The sequence below is a fragment of the Oncorhynchus kisutch genome, linkage group LG28 (assembly GCF_002021735.2).
Source record: "Oncorhynchus kisutch isolate 150728-3 linkage group LG28, Okis_V2, whole genome shotgun sequence".
Lineage (NCBI taxonomy): Eukaryota > Metazoa > Chordata > Actinopteri > Salmoniformes > Salmonidae > Oncorhynchus > Oncorhynchus kisutch.
Window position 1 is genome coordinate 43576412 of NC_034201.2, and position 13137 is coordinate 43589548.

General features: G+C 41.7%; 1 protein-coding gene across 2 annotated transcripts; it reads left to right on the forward strand.

Moving 5' to 3' along the window:
- The first annotated feature begins 5863 nt into the window (after positions 1–5863).
- Positions 5864–10944, forward strand: mat2b (methionine adenosyltransferase 2 non-catalytic beta subunit methionine). Of its 2 annotated transcripts, none has more exons than XM_020464590.2 (7): positions 5864–6013; positions 7588–7782; positions 7978–8092; positions 9208–9354; positions 9512–9705; positions 9814–9927; positions 10164–10944. In XM_020464590.2, exons 1-7 carry the CDS (start codon positions 5888–5890, stop codon positions 10338–10340), a joined length of 1068 nt encoding a protein of 355 aa, XP_020320179.2. In that variant the 5' UTR covers positions 5864–5887; the 3' UTR covers positions 10341–10944. The 2 variants fall into 2 exon arrangements, with proteins under 2 accessions (XP_020320179.2, XP_020320178.1); XM_020464589.2 differs by lacking the exon at positions 5864–6013 and adding an exon at positions 6526–6732.
- The last annotated feature ends 2193 nt before the right edge of the window (positions 10945–13137 follow it).

A 13137-nucleotide genomic window follows, 5' to 3' on the forward strand; every position in this document is an offset into this window, starting at 1 on the left:
CATGGTGCTTTGTGTTTTTTGATCATCTGATGGTCTGAAAAGACGTGGCAATAGGTCAAGAAGTGTGGTGTGGTTGAATGAACTCGTACGTTTCAGGACTCTATACATTACCTCTGGACCTTGAAACCACTGCCTACACTTTATTTTGTATTTTTTATCCTCTAATCAAGAATTGATTTCGACCTGGGACACCAAGTGGGTGTAATTCATTATCAGGTAGAACGGAGAACCAGCCGGCTCCTCTGGACCTCCATAAGGGTAAGAGTTGAATACCCCTGGTATAGAGCAGGGATGTCCATTTCTGTTCCTGGAGGGCCAAAACACTTATTTATTTATACCTGGTAGTTCATTGCACTCACACGGTGTCCCAGGTCTGAATTAGTCCCTTATGAGATGAGGATGTAAACCTGAAGTGTTTCGACCCTCCAGGACTGACATCGAACAGCCCTGCTATAGAGTATACAGTGCATTCAGAAAGTATTCAGACCCCTTAACTTTTTCCACATTTTGTTACGTTAGCCTTATTATAAAATGTATGTTATTTTACCCCCTCATCAATCTACACACTATCCCACAATGACGAGGCAAAATAGGTTATTAGAAATGTTTGCAAATGTATAACACATTTACATAAATATTCAGACCCTTTACTCAGTCCTTTGTTGAAGCAACTTTGGCAGCGATTACAGCCTTGAGTCTTGGGTGTGACGCTACAAGCTTGGCACAGCTGTATTTGGGGAGTTTCTCCCATTCTTTTCTGCAGATCCTCTCAAGCTCTGACAGGTTGGACGGGGAGCGTCACTCCACAGCTATTTTCAGGTCTCTCCAGAGATGTTTGATTAGGTTAAAGCCCGGGTTCTGGCTGGGTCACTCAAGGACATTGAGACTTGTCCCGATGCCAAACCTGCATTGTCTTGGCTGTGTGCTTAGGGTCGTTGTCCTGTTTGAAAGTGACCCTTCGCCCCTGAGCGCTCTGGAGTAGGTTTTCAAGGATCTCTCTGTACATCTTTCCCTCGATCCTGACACTGAAAAACATCCCCACAGCATGATGCTGTCACCACCATGCTTCACCGTAGGGATGATGCCAGGTTTCCTCCAGACGTGACACTTGGCATTCAGGCCAAAGAGTTCAATCTTGATTTGATCAGACCAAAGAATTTTGTTCTCATGGTCTGGTGCCTTTAGGCAAGCTCCAAGTGGGCTGTCATGTGCCTTCTACTGAGGAGTGGCTTCAGTCTGGCCGCTCTACCATAAAGGCCTGATTGGTGAAGTGCTGCAGAGATGGTTGTCCTTCCGGGAAGGTTCTCCCATCTCCACAGAGGAACTCTGGAGCTCTGTCAGAGTGACCATCGGTTTCTTGGTCACTTCCCTGACCAAGGCCCTTCTCCCTGATTGCTCAGTTTGGCCAGGTGGCCAGCTCTAGGAAGAGTCTTGGTGGTTCCAAAACTTCTTCCATTTAAGAATGGAGGCCACTGTGTTCTTGAGGACCTTTAATGCTGCAGAAATGTTGACACAGATCTGGTGAAGGGTACCAAGACAATCCCGTCTCGGAGCTCTAAAGACAATCCCCTCACCCTCATGGCTTGGTTTTTTCTCTGAGATGCACTGTCAACTGTGGGACCTTATATAGATGGGTGTCTGCCTTTCCAAATCATGTCCGATCAGTTGAATTTACCACAGGTTTACTCCAATCAAGTTGGATAATCAAACAGGATGCACCTGAGCTCAATTTCAAGTCTCAAAACAAAAGGTCTGTTAAATGAATACTTGAATACTGAATAAGGCATTTTAGTTTTTTACTTGTAATTGTTAGGCACGCCTCTGAAGAGGGGACGCAACACCCTGCTACAACTCAACTCTCTGAAGTGAGAGGTATGGACTGTAGGTGTGAGTAAGGATGACAAAGGCAGAGAGAGAGGTACCATTTACTAGGAATTTATTCCTTCACACGGTAATATGGGGAAAATGGGCTGTACGGATCCAAAGCAAAGAAAGTAAATGTCAAAGCCCCCTCCATCTGACCTGCCTACCCACTACCTACCTAACTTACCCTCTCCTATCTGACCTGCCTACCCACTACCTATCTACCCTCTCCTATCTGACCACTACTTACCTAACCTACCCTCTCCCATCTGACCTGCCTACCCACTACTTACCTAACCACTACCTATCTAACCTACCCTCTCTTATCTGACCTGCCTAACCACTACCCACTACTTATCTAACCTACCCTCTCCTATCTGACCTGCCTAACCACTACTTATCTAACCTACCCTCTCCTATCTGACCTGCCTAACCACTACTTATCTAACCTACCCTCTCCTATCTGACCTGCCTAACCACTACTTATCTAACCTACCCTCTCCTATCTGACCTGCCTAACCACTACTTATCTAACTTAGCACCACCTGGTGCGCTAACCAAAATACAGGGGGTGGTCCGCCCAGGTCTTATCCAGTGTGCCTAGACAGTGAATATACTACGGGTATATGTATGCCTGCGGGCCTCTTGCCTAAGCACTCCCTAGATGCCTCCTCCTTCCCCCCTGGGAACAAAATGAAACAGAATATTAAACGATCCACTTCACAACAAATCTGAGAAAAAACTAAATCAGGCCATTAAAGAAGCTCTGACAAAGCAACAAACACAGAACATACCAAAGCTGCTACCAACAACAAACACAGAACATACCGAAACGGCTATCAACAACAAGTAACATGCTACACCCCTCAGCCATCAACATGCTACACCCCTCAGCCATCAACATGCTACACCCCTCAGCCATCAACATGCTACTCCCCTCAGCCATCAACATGCTACACCCCTCAGCCATCAACATGCTACACCCCTCAGCCATCAACATGCTACACCCCTCAGCCATCAACATGCTACACCCCTCAGCCATCAACATGCTACACCCCTCAGCCATCAACATGCTACACCCCTCAGCCATCAACATGCTACACCCCTCAGCCATCAACATGCTACACCCCTCAGCCATCAACATGCTACACCCCTCAGCAATAATCTATATCACAATCAATCTCTTCCCTAAACAACAGAACACTGGCTTTTATAGCTTCAGAAGGCATTGGAAATTGGAGACAGCTGAGTCCTGACGAGGGGGCGGGGTCAGCTCTCCAATTAATCTTGGAGTCGACCAATCAGCTGCTGGGGGATTTCAGGAAGCTATCTCCTGAAACACACTCAAATACACAAACTACAACACAGAAACTGGGGAACGTAACAGTAATACATTTGTTAAAAAATATATTTAAAAAAAATAAAAAAATGTTTTCACTTTGTCATTATGGGATATTGTGTGTAGATTGATGTGGGAAGAAACAATTGAATACATTTTAGAATAAGGCTGTAACGTAACAAAATGAGAAAAAGTCAATGGATCTGAATACTTTCCGAAAAAACACAGTATGTACAGGGTATTCAACTGTTACCTTACGAGGTCTGGAGCCCGCTGGTTTTCTGTTCTAATGAATTGGACTCACCTGGTGTCCCAGGTCTAAATCAGGCCATGATTATAGGGGAACAAGGAAAACACGCAGCAGAACTGGCTTTGAGGTCCAGAGTTGAGTTTGAGGGCTTTAGTATATTATGGTATAATACTCTATAGATGTACAGAGTATTAGTGACCCAATTCATTACTCATGGTTTCATATGCATACTCCTGCAATAATGGTTTATTTGATGGATGGTGTGTACTATAGATTCTGAGAATTCCAGCTTCACCAGGTTCCAAAGATGTAGGACTTGGATTTTTTGTTGAACTGTGAATAATTGTTCAAAACAAATTAGATTGGTCGTGTACACATATTTAGCATGTTATCGCGGGTGTAGTGAAATGCTTATGTTCCTAGCTGTTTAAATATCCTACTAATACTTGAAGTACACACAACACTCATAATTAATTTCCTATAATATATTTCACCCATTTATTGTGGAGCATTCAAGACAACCGGGAGCTCTGGGGGGGGGGGAAACAAAGTCAAATCATAACGCCAGTGATGTTTAGGTAGGAAAGTTTGAGATCTAGAAAGATGCCAAGTTTCCGAATTCCGAGCTGGATGACTAAAACTATTTTTCCCAGTCTGATTTTTTATTTATTTTATTTTACGCGAGATCCCAGTGTACTTGAATGCACTGAAGTCGGAGATTCCAGAGTTACCAGTTGTTTTGAACTCAGCATTACACTCTAAGAAACAACATCCAACATGTACTGGTAGGTTCACTGGGTTTCTGCTGACCATGAGGGGTACAGCCTCTGGATTGTTATAAAATCATGTCACTCACTCTTCCCCTTGACCTACCACAGGGAGGAGGTAGTGTTGGCCTATTCATTACAGGAGGAGGCATGAGGGTGAGTGAGTGGGATTGCTGCCATACTAACAAACTCACTCTTGTCCAGTTCTAAGAAATGAGGCATGCAGAGTGCACCAAAATACCAAAACTTCAGGGCATTGCTTATCCCCATGAGTTATTTTCCTCTAATTCTGCAATGCACATGGCTGATGTGAAATTTACATCAACTCTCAAGCAACTTCAGACCATGTTTTAAGTCACTGACAACATTGAAACAACTCCCTTCACAACTGCTATTAACCTTTTGGCCAATGAATTGGTCATCTGTTCCTAAATTGGTTTCTATCTTGACCCTTTCACTACCCTTCAATTACATAGTTTAGAAATGTGTTTTTGATTGTTACTCTTTTTCGGAGGTGGTCAATCTATTTATTTCTGTCTGATATTATTTAGTATTTCTTGACCTGATATGATATCTGCAATCAGGTTTCTATTGAATATTTTGTTTTAATGACGTACTGTGTAAAAGCCAGAAGTGTGAGCTACACCATACAGGAGGAAGGGGCGATTGATATTTGGGGGACATGGGAAGGAACACCTGTTACTTTATCTGTCTCCTTCCACACGTTTCTCCACCCCAACCTTGACCACAAATATTGCTGTTATTGCAACAAAAAATGATCAAAGTTTGGTCTTTGAAGTGACCGTTCCAAGTGTGCACGTACAGACTCAAATGTGTCAGGATGTCACTCTCAGGAATGTGTGACTGTCATGTCTAGATGGGATACAGCTTTTGTTAACTTGACATCAAAAGTAAAAAAACATTTTTTTTAACCTTTATTTAACTAGGCAAGTCAGTTAAGAACAAATTCTTATTTTCAATGCCGGCCTAGGAACAGTGGGTTAACTGCCTGTTGAGGGACAGATTTGTACCTTGTCAGCTCAGGGGTTTGAACTTGCAACCTTGCGGTTACTAGTCTAACACTCTAACTACTAGGCTACCCTGCCGCACTCATTCGAGTTTTTAATCTAATTCTCATAACCTGCTACTTTAATTATCCTAACCTACTGTGTAAATTTTCCTAAAACTGGCATGAAAAGTCAATTTTGACAAAAGCTGTATCCCTTATAGACGAAACCACAGGACACGCCCAGTCCTCTCACCACTGGGTTGACTGTCCTAAATATATTTAATTTTTATTGAACCTTTATTTAACTATATTGTAGTATGACGCTCATGCTCAAAGATATAGCAAACCAGAAAGCCCACGTAGTCCAGCCCATAGTAACCGAGAATCATACATTACCTTTTACCATGGGGATAGAACAAAGGGTGTTTGTTATAAAGTAGGTAGGTAGCTAATGACAAAAATGGAATGAAATTATTTCTAGTAGCTAGGCTTCATTAGAAGTGGCTATGGGAATATCTGCATGAGCTAAAAACACATTTACATATTCAAATAATTTATGAAACTGAGTATGCTTTATTAGACCTGCTAGATATGTGAGATAGAACTGCCATCTATTGGTCGCTATGGGGTACACCACAAAACTTCCCCTTTAAGAATTGATGTTGCCGGGAAAAAAATACTCTGTCCTTTTTTTCTGTCTCTATAAATTAGTGGTGGTGCTTGATCGAGTTGTATGGTTGTGTTTGTGGGAAACGATGTCGGGATATAAATACGGAGCTCCCGAGGTAAATGTACAGGGTTTACGTAGTAAAGAGTGACGATTTAACAGCTAGCTAAGATTAGCCACTGCTATAAAGGTAGCTTGCTAGCTAACTTTAGCTTGCTCAACGATTTTAGCCACAGGAGCTATGAATGTATGTGAATGCACCTGCTAGCTTGCTATCCCCAGCTAGTTGGGGGTTGTATCCATTGGGCCAGTTGCTGAGTTTAGCATACATGGTTAGTGTTTGTAAGGAGATATACCAACGTGATTTGCTAATACTGCACAATTTAAACACTTCCCTAATAGTTTACACGTTTAAGAAATGTTACTATTAAGTTGTGCCTTCATTTATTATAGTTATGCTAAAATGTAAACTCTATTCTACTGAGACATTTTACTTATGTTCGTCTTTGTTTTTTAAATATTTTTTATTGTTGCATTGTCGAGAAGGAACCTGCAAGTAAGCATTTCGTTGGACTGTGTGTCCTCAACATAAGGACTAATATACATTTTGAGACCGTAACCAGTTGGACTCGCTTACAGGATCGCTGTGTCGCTACATCCGCGCAACCTCTCGCGAGACTGGAAACAGCTGATCCGGGAAGCTGCGCAACAGAAATTATATAAACATTGGCGTTTATTGAATAAGCATAGTAGATATTACATTTTGATATTTCTGTTGACATGAACGAAAATGAACTTAAGATACATTTCACCCCAGGGCACGTGGAGGTGGTGCAGGTAAAAGTAGAATCGGGGGCATTTTTACTTTTGAGAGAGAATTGCTACGTTATCTAATAACGTTACATCACTATTACAATGAATTCATCTAGCTAATCTTGTTGCTAACTAGTGATGGTCGAAGTTGTCTAGTTAGCCAGTAGATTTCAAATAAATTATTATTTATTTAGGCGAAGACTTGTAATGTCTCGAATCGTGTCTAATCGGTTTAGACTCATTGGGCACCCATTTTGGCACGGTAGTGTGACAGGAGCTGAGGTGTATTGCAAAACGTTTCGCAATAGAAACCGTACACTGCAAACGCTCTTCAACCTAACGTAAGCCCTGTTGGGTTTAAACGGAAGTTGTAGTTAATTTTAATTGTGTGGTTTTCACGCTTTGCCATTCCAATCGGAATAGTTTGCGAAGTGTTTGGTACAAGTTGCACATCTCTAAATTATCGATTAATTCGTGCTGTAAAGTGGAGTGAAGTCCGCGGGGTACCTTCCCAACTTGTTCCAGATGCTTTTTTAAAAATGTTTTTTTTTGTTGAGACGACTGAACTACAGCATCCGTTTAAGAACAAAACGGAGCTCGATAGCATTTGGTGTAAACAGTTTCTGTTGCAGACGAAATGTTTTGCAACAGAATCGGCATAATGAATACACCCCTGTTAGCACGTATCAGTACATAGGTCAAAATGGAAATTTAAAGATCGTTTTACAACATTATTAAGCTGTAAATGATTATATGAATTTCAAAATGTTTAGCTACATATAACTGAAAGTTCATATGTGGATTAAATCAGTTATTGCCAGGAGTCATAACAAAACAATGTATAACTTAAGGTGTATTTTTCCTGTGTCTCTTCTTTAGGCGACTGTGGCCATCCCCTATAGGCGTGTGCTAGTGACAGGGGCCACAGGGCTGCTTGGGCGTGCGGTTTATAAAGAGTTCCAGAATAATGCCTGGAACACCTTGGGATGTGGGTACAGACGGGCTCAGCCCCGCTTCCTACGATGCAACCTAACGGACGAGGATGCTGTGCGAGCTGTCATTCGAGACTTCCAGGTGAGGATCGAAGTCTGGTCATTCTGTGTAGGCTGCAGAATTCTGGAAGTACTGTATTCCTTGTGGGAATCATTGTCATCAGAAATTTAGATGAAAGGCTAAACAGCCTAAAATGGGGATAAATGGCTTAGATATCATTGTACATACATATTCCTTACTGTATTACCTTGTGTTGAATGTATTCTGTGTCATCAGCCCCGTGTGATTGTGCACTGTGCTGGGGAGAGGAGGCCAGATGTGATAGAGCACCACACAGAGGCAGCCCTGAACCTGAATGTCCATGCATCTGAGACTTTAGCTATAGAGTCAGGTGGGTCTGCTTTATTATCAGAATCATACACACTGAGAATTCAGGATGCACAATTGCACAATTTCAGGTGTTGAATGTATACTTTTTGATATATATATTGAACAAAAATATATACGCAACAATTTCAAAGATTTTACTGAGTCTCAGTTCATAGAAGGAAATCGGTCAATTGAAATACATTTTATTAGGGCCTAATCTATGGATTTCACATGACTGGTTAGGGGCACAGCCATGGGTGGGCTTGGGACATCATAGGCCAGCCCACTGGGGAGCTAGGCCCAGCCAATCAGAAAGATTTTTTTTCCCTACTAAAGGGCTTTATTAGAGTCAGAAATACTCCTCTGCAGCATCCCCCAATCCCCAGACAATCCCGCAGGTGAAGAAGCTGAATGTGGAGGTCCTGGGCTGGCATGGGTACACGTGGTCTGCAGTTGTGAGGCCGGTTGGACATACCGCCAAATTCTCTAAAACGACATTGGAAGCGGCTTATGGTAGCGATATGAACATTCATTTCTCTGGGAACAGCTCTGTAGGATATTCCTGCATTCAATTTGCACCCTCCCTCAACTTGAGACATCTGTGGTGTTGTTGTGACAAAACTGGACATTGTAGGATAACCTTTTATTGTCCCCAGAACAAGGTGCACCTCTGTAATGATCATACTGTTTAATCAGCTTCTTGCTATGCCACACCTGTCATCGTAATCACGTTGGTAAAGGAGACACGCTCACTAACAGGGATGTCAATGCATTTCTGCATAAAATTATTTGAGAGAAATATGCTTTTTGTGCATCTGGAAAATTCTGGGGATCTTTTTATTTCAGCTCATGAAACATGGGACCAACACTTTACATGTTGCGTTTTATTTTTGTTCAATATAATAACTTAACTGTGCAGTAATATTTAAAACATCTCTTGATAATGCGTTATGTTAAATAAACAAATTCACAATGTTCCAAAAAAATGTAAATGAGCTCTTACTACAGTGCTAGTGTGTCATCGAGGTTGTCTGAAATATAATATTACTATTAACAAGTTTCTAAAAAAAGCATGTAGGCCTATGGTTTCTACAGTTCACTGAACATATTTTCCTGTTTGTGTTGTGATATCTGAAGCTGGGGTCTTCCTCCTCTACATCAGCACTGACTACGTGTTTGATGGTCGGAACCCTCCCTATGGAGAGCACGACACTCCTAATCCTTTAAATGCGTATGGCAAGTCCAAGGTAGCGGGGGAGAGTACGGTCCTGAGACACAGGCCTGGTGCGTCAACACTCTACTCATTCCTTTACTATCGGTGTCATTATGGTTGTCATTGTTTATCTTTTTGTACTCTATAGTCATGTGTGACTTCTCACGCATCCTTGGCTCCCTGATCCCCTAAATGTTAATCTGTCATTCCAATTCCTCCCCTATGCAGGTGCGGCTGTGCTGCGAGTGCCCATACTGTACGGCGAGGTAGAGCGTGTGGATGAGAGCGCTGTGACGGTGCTGTGGGACAAGGTTCAGGATGGGACCGAGAGCTGCAATGTGGAGCACTGTCAGCAGCGCTTCCCCACCTACGTCAACGATGTGGCTCGAGTCTGCAGACAGATGGCTGAGCGGAGGTACCAGGTGAGCTCAAACTGACTGGTTGATTGAACAGCCCATAAGGCAATGTCTATGGTCTGGTCCCTTCATTATATTAATTGTATCTTCTGCATGTGTTTTTGTGCTTTCCAGGACCCATCAATACGAGGGATATTCCATTACTCTGGAAAGGAACAAATGACCAAATATGAAATGGCCTGTGCGATTGCAGATGCTTTCAACCTGCCCAGCAGTCATTTGATACCGGTATGATAGCCTTTGTGATTGCAGATGCTTTCAACCTGCCCAGCAGTCATTTGATAGCCTGTGTGCATTTCCTCTTTCTGTTACTCATGAATAAATGTGTATTTATTGATCGGTCTCATCTCATGCTGTTTCTCCCACACAAATGCACGTAAAGATAATTCTCCATCTAAACATTATTTGCTGATGCGGTTTATTCCCCTCCCTCCCCCACTGCCTATGACCCTCTTCCACCCCAGATTACGGAGCAGCCTGCCGGTGCGGCGGCTCAGAGACCTCACAATGCCCGGCTGGAGTGTTCCCGTCTTGAGCTGCTGGGCCTCAGCGTGGAGCCCGTCCCCTTTAAGACGGCAGTGAGGGATAGCCTCTGGCCCTTCCTGTACGACAAGCGCTGGAGGCAGACCGTCTTCCATTGATCGTCGTCAGGAGGCCAAACCCACTGGATCAAGAGCAACCCTTTACCTACTTCAAGCTTTGACTTCTGCCTGCTCCTTAATTGAGAATGTATTTAATTGTGTATTAGGAAGTAACTGATTCAGAGAATTCATTGATTCTTTCCTGCTGGAATGAATGCACATTGCCTGTGTACCTAACGCATGTAGTGATTTGACCATTTTGAGAATTTTGTTTGAATGTGTAGCTAATGAATTAAAATTCTATGTTCCCTTATGTGCTGACTCAATTAACTTAGGTCATTTATGTGAAACCACTGTCAAACTGAAATGTCAAATTTTCCATACCAATTAATGGCATTGTTTAAATATATGTAGTCTAAAGATATTACTAAATACACTTTATTTTATTTATTTTTGAAATGCATTTTGTCAATGGGTTACTTAAAAAAAAATGCTTTTTACTCAAATGAAAAAAAATGTTTGTTCACACAAACCCAGACTGGGTTTCATTCAGTTGGTGAAGGAGACCTTTATTAGTCTGGATCATGCACTATTTGTAATTCAAGCACAATCTACAATCGTACTGAAAGACACAGCAAAAAATAAAGAAATCGGTATCGTGTGACGTTTAGTCCTGCTCAGTTTGTGACTACCTCATCAAAAGTGTCCAAGAGGTTTAGGATCAGTGGCAGCGTCTTGTGAAGTTGCCTATTGGAAGACTAAATCACGGTCTTTATCAGAGAATAGCAAGTAAAGGTTGTTTGAGAAATTATATTCTGTAATTGTCCATTTTTCTCTCATTAATGCATTTAATGGTTTCATGATCTTAGATTCATTTTGGGGATTTTTAAGGAAGTGAAATAGACTTCTAAATCAAGAAATCCTAAGATTTCCTGGGTTAACAATGTAAGAAATGTCATTAACCAAACACATAATCGGTCAGGAAACTGACCAAGACAAATGTTATTTTATCTCCATGGGCACCTGCTTGTTCAATGGCTCTTTAAACAAGGGAGTCAGCTGATAGGCCAATGCTGCTTTCAAAACACATGGAAATCTGACCTCAGTGTGTTCACGAATACTGGGAATTTTGGGGGAAAAACTAACTGGGAATTTTTTTTGGAAAGCTTTTTTTCAACTCAATTTCAAGTCTGAAGCTCTGGCATCTTTCTTGAGCTCATTCCATGTTCAAAATAATTGGGAACTCGGAAATGTCTGACTTCAGTGCTTTCAAGACCACTGGGAACTGTGCAAATAAAACAATCTCAGACTGGGGAAAATTTATTTTGAACGGTCATCCAACTCAAAGTTGTCTTGAAAGCACCATCAGAATATCTGACCTGAAGATCACCGTCATGATTTCACCTTGTTTTTTTCTGAGTTCCAAGTTGTCTTGAAAGCACCCAGAGAATGATAAAGGCCTCTAGTGGCCAAAAGGCCATTTCAGCATGGGCAGCGCCATTGCAGACTTCCACCATTTTAATGTCAACTGGGTGGGACTTCCAACTAATCGGCTGATTCATCCTGATGACCTTGTAGGAGTCATGTCATGAAGAAAATTGACTACTTCAAATGGACATTGCCTCAATGGCACAGCCCACACTGTCACATATGTTGTAATGGCACAGATACAGTGCCTTGCGAAAGTATTCGGCCCCCTTGAACTTTGCGACCTTTTGCCACATTTCAGGCTTCAAACATAAAGATATAAAACTGTATTTTTTTGTGAAGAATCAACAAGTGGGACACAATCATGAAGTGGAACGACATTTATTGGATATTTCAAACTTTAACAAATCAAAAACTGAAAAATTGGGCTAATTTGTTTACAAGCATGATAGTTGTACTTTTAGTTTATGGTTGACGTAGCTTGTTGGTCATTAGCCAATCGACCGTTTCTCAACGAGTTCAAAGCACGTGAATGCATCCAACTGGTATTTACGAATTCACAAGTGGTAATCACCACCTTCCCATTTGGTTACGAATGCAGCATTAAACACAGGAACCTGCAAAGTTGCGAGTTCGAAATTCCAGTTGAGACTTTGGTTTTCCAACCTTAACCAACATTCTTAACTAATCACATTTTTAATATACTAAGTTTATAAGTTTATAACTTTCTGACTGAACAGCTTTCGGACTAAATAAATCAAATGGCTGGCACAGTGGACTAGACACTGGACAGAAGGTCATCGGTTCTAATCTTGATGATCCTCTTTCTCAAAAAGGTATATACAGTGCCTTGCGAAAGTATTCGGCCCCCTTGAACTTTGCGACCTTTTGCCACATTTCAGGCTTCAAACATAAAGATATAAAACTGTATTTTTTTGTGAAGAATCAACAAGTGGGACACAATCATGAAGTGGAACGACATTTATTGGATATTTCAAACTTTAACAAATCAAAAACTGAAAAATTGGGCGTGCAAAATTATTCAGCCCCCTTAAGTTAATACTTTGTAGTGCCACCTTTTGCTGCGATTACAGCTGTAAGTCGCTTGGGGTATGTCTCTATCAGTTTTGCACATCGAGAGACTGACATTTTTTCCCATTCCTCCTTGCAAAACAGCTCGAGCTCAGTGAGGTTGGATGGAGAGCATTTGTGAACAGCAGTTTTCAGTTCTTTCCACAGATTCTCGATTGGATTCAGGTCTGGACTTTGACTTGGCCATTCTAACACCTGGATATGTTTATTTTTGAACCATACCATTGTAGATTTTGCTTTATGTTTTGGATCATTGTCTTGTTGGAAGACAAATCTCCGTCCCAGTCTCAGGTCTTTTGCAGACTCCATCATTCTTCCAGAATGGTCCTGTATTTTG

What these genes read in the sequence shown, in the direction of transcription:
- mat2b (XM_020464590.2), top strand. Translation starts at nt 5,888, where the DNA reads ATGTTGCCGGGAAAAAAATACTCTGTCCTTTTTTTCTGTCTCTATAAA. An exon ending in ATAAATACGGAGCTCCCGAG is followed by an intron (nt 6,014 to 7,587) that starts GTAAATGTACAG and finishes TCTCTTCTTTAG; the next exon opens with GCGACTGTGGCCATCCCCTA. An exon ending in GGTCCTGAGACACAGGCCTG is followed by an intron (nt 9,355 to 9,511) that starts GTGCGTCAACAC and finishes TCCCCTATGCAG; the next exon opens with GTGCGGCTGTGCTGCGAGTG.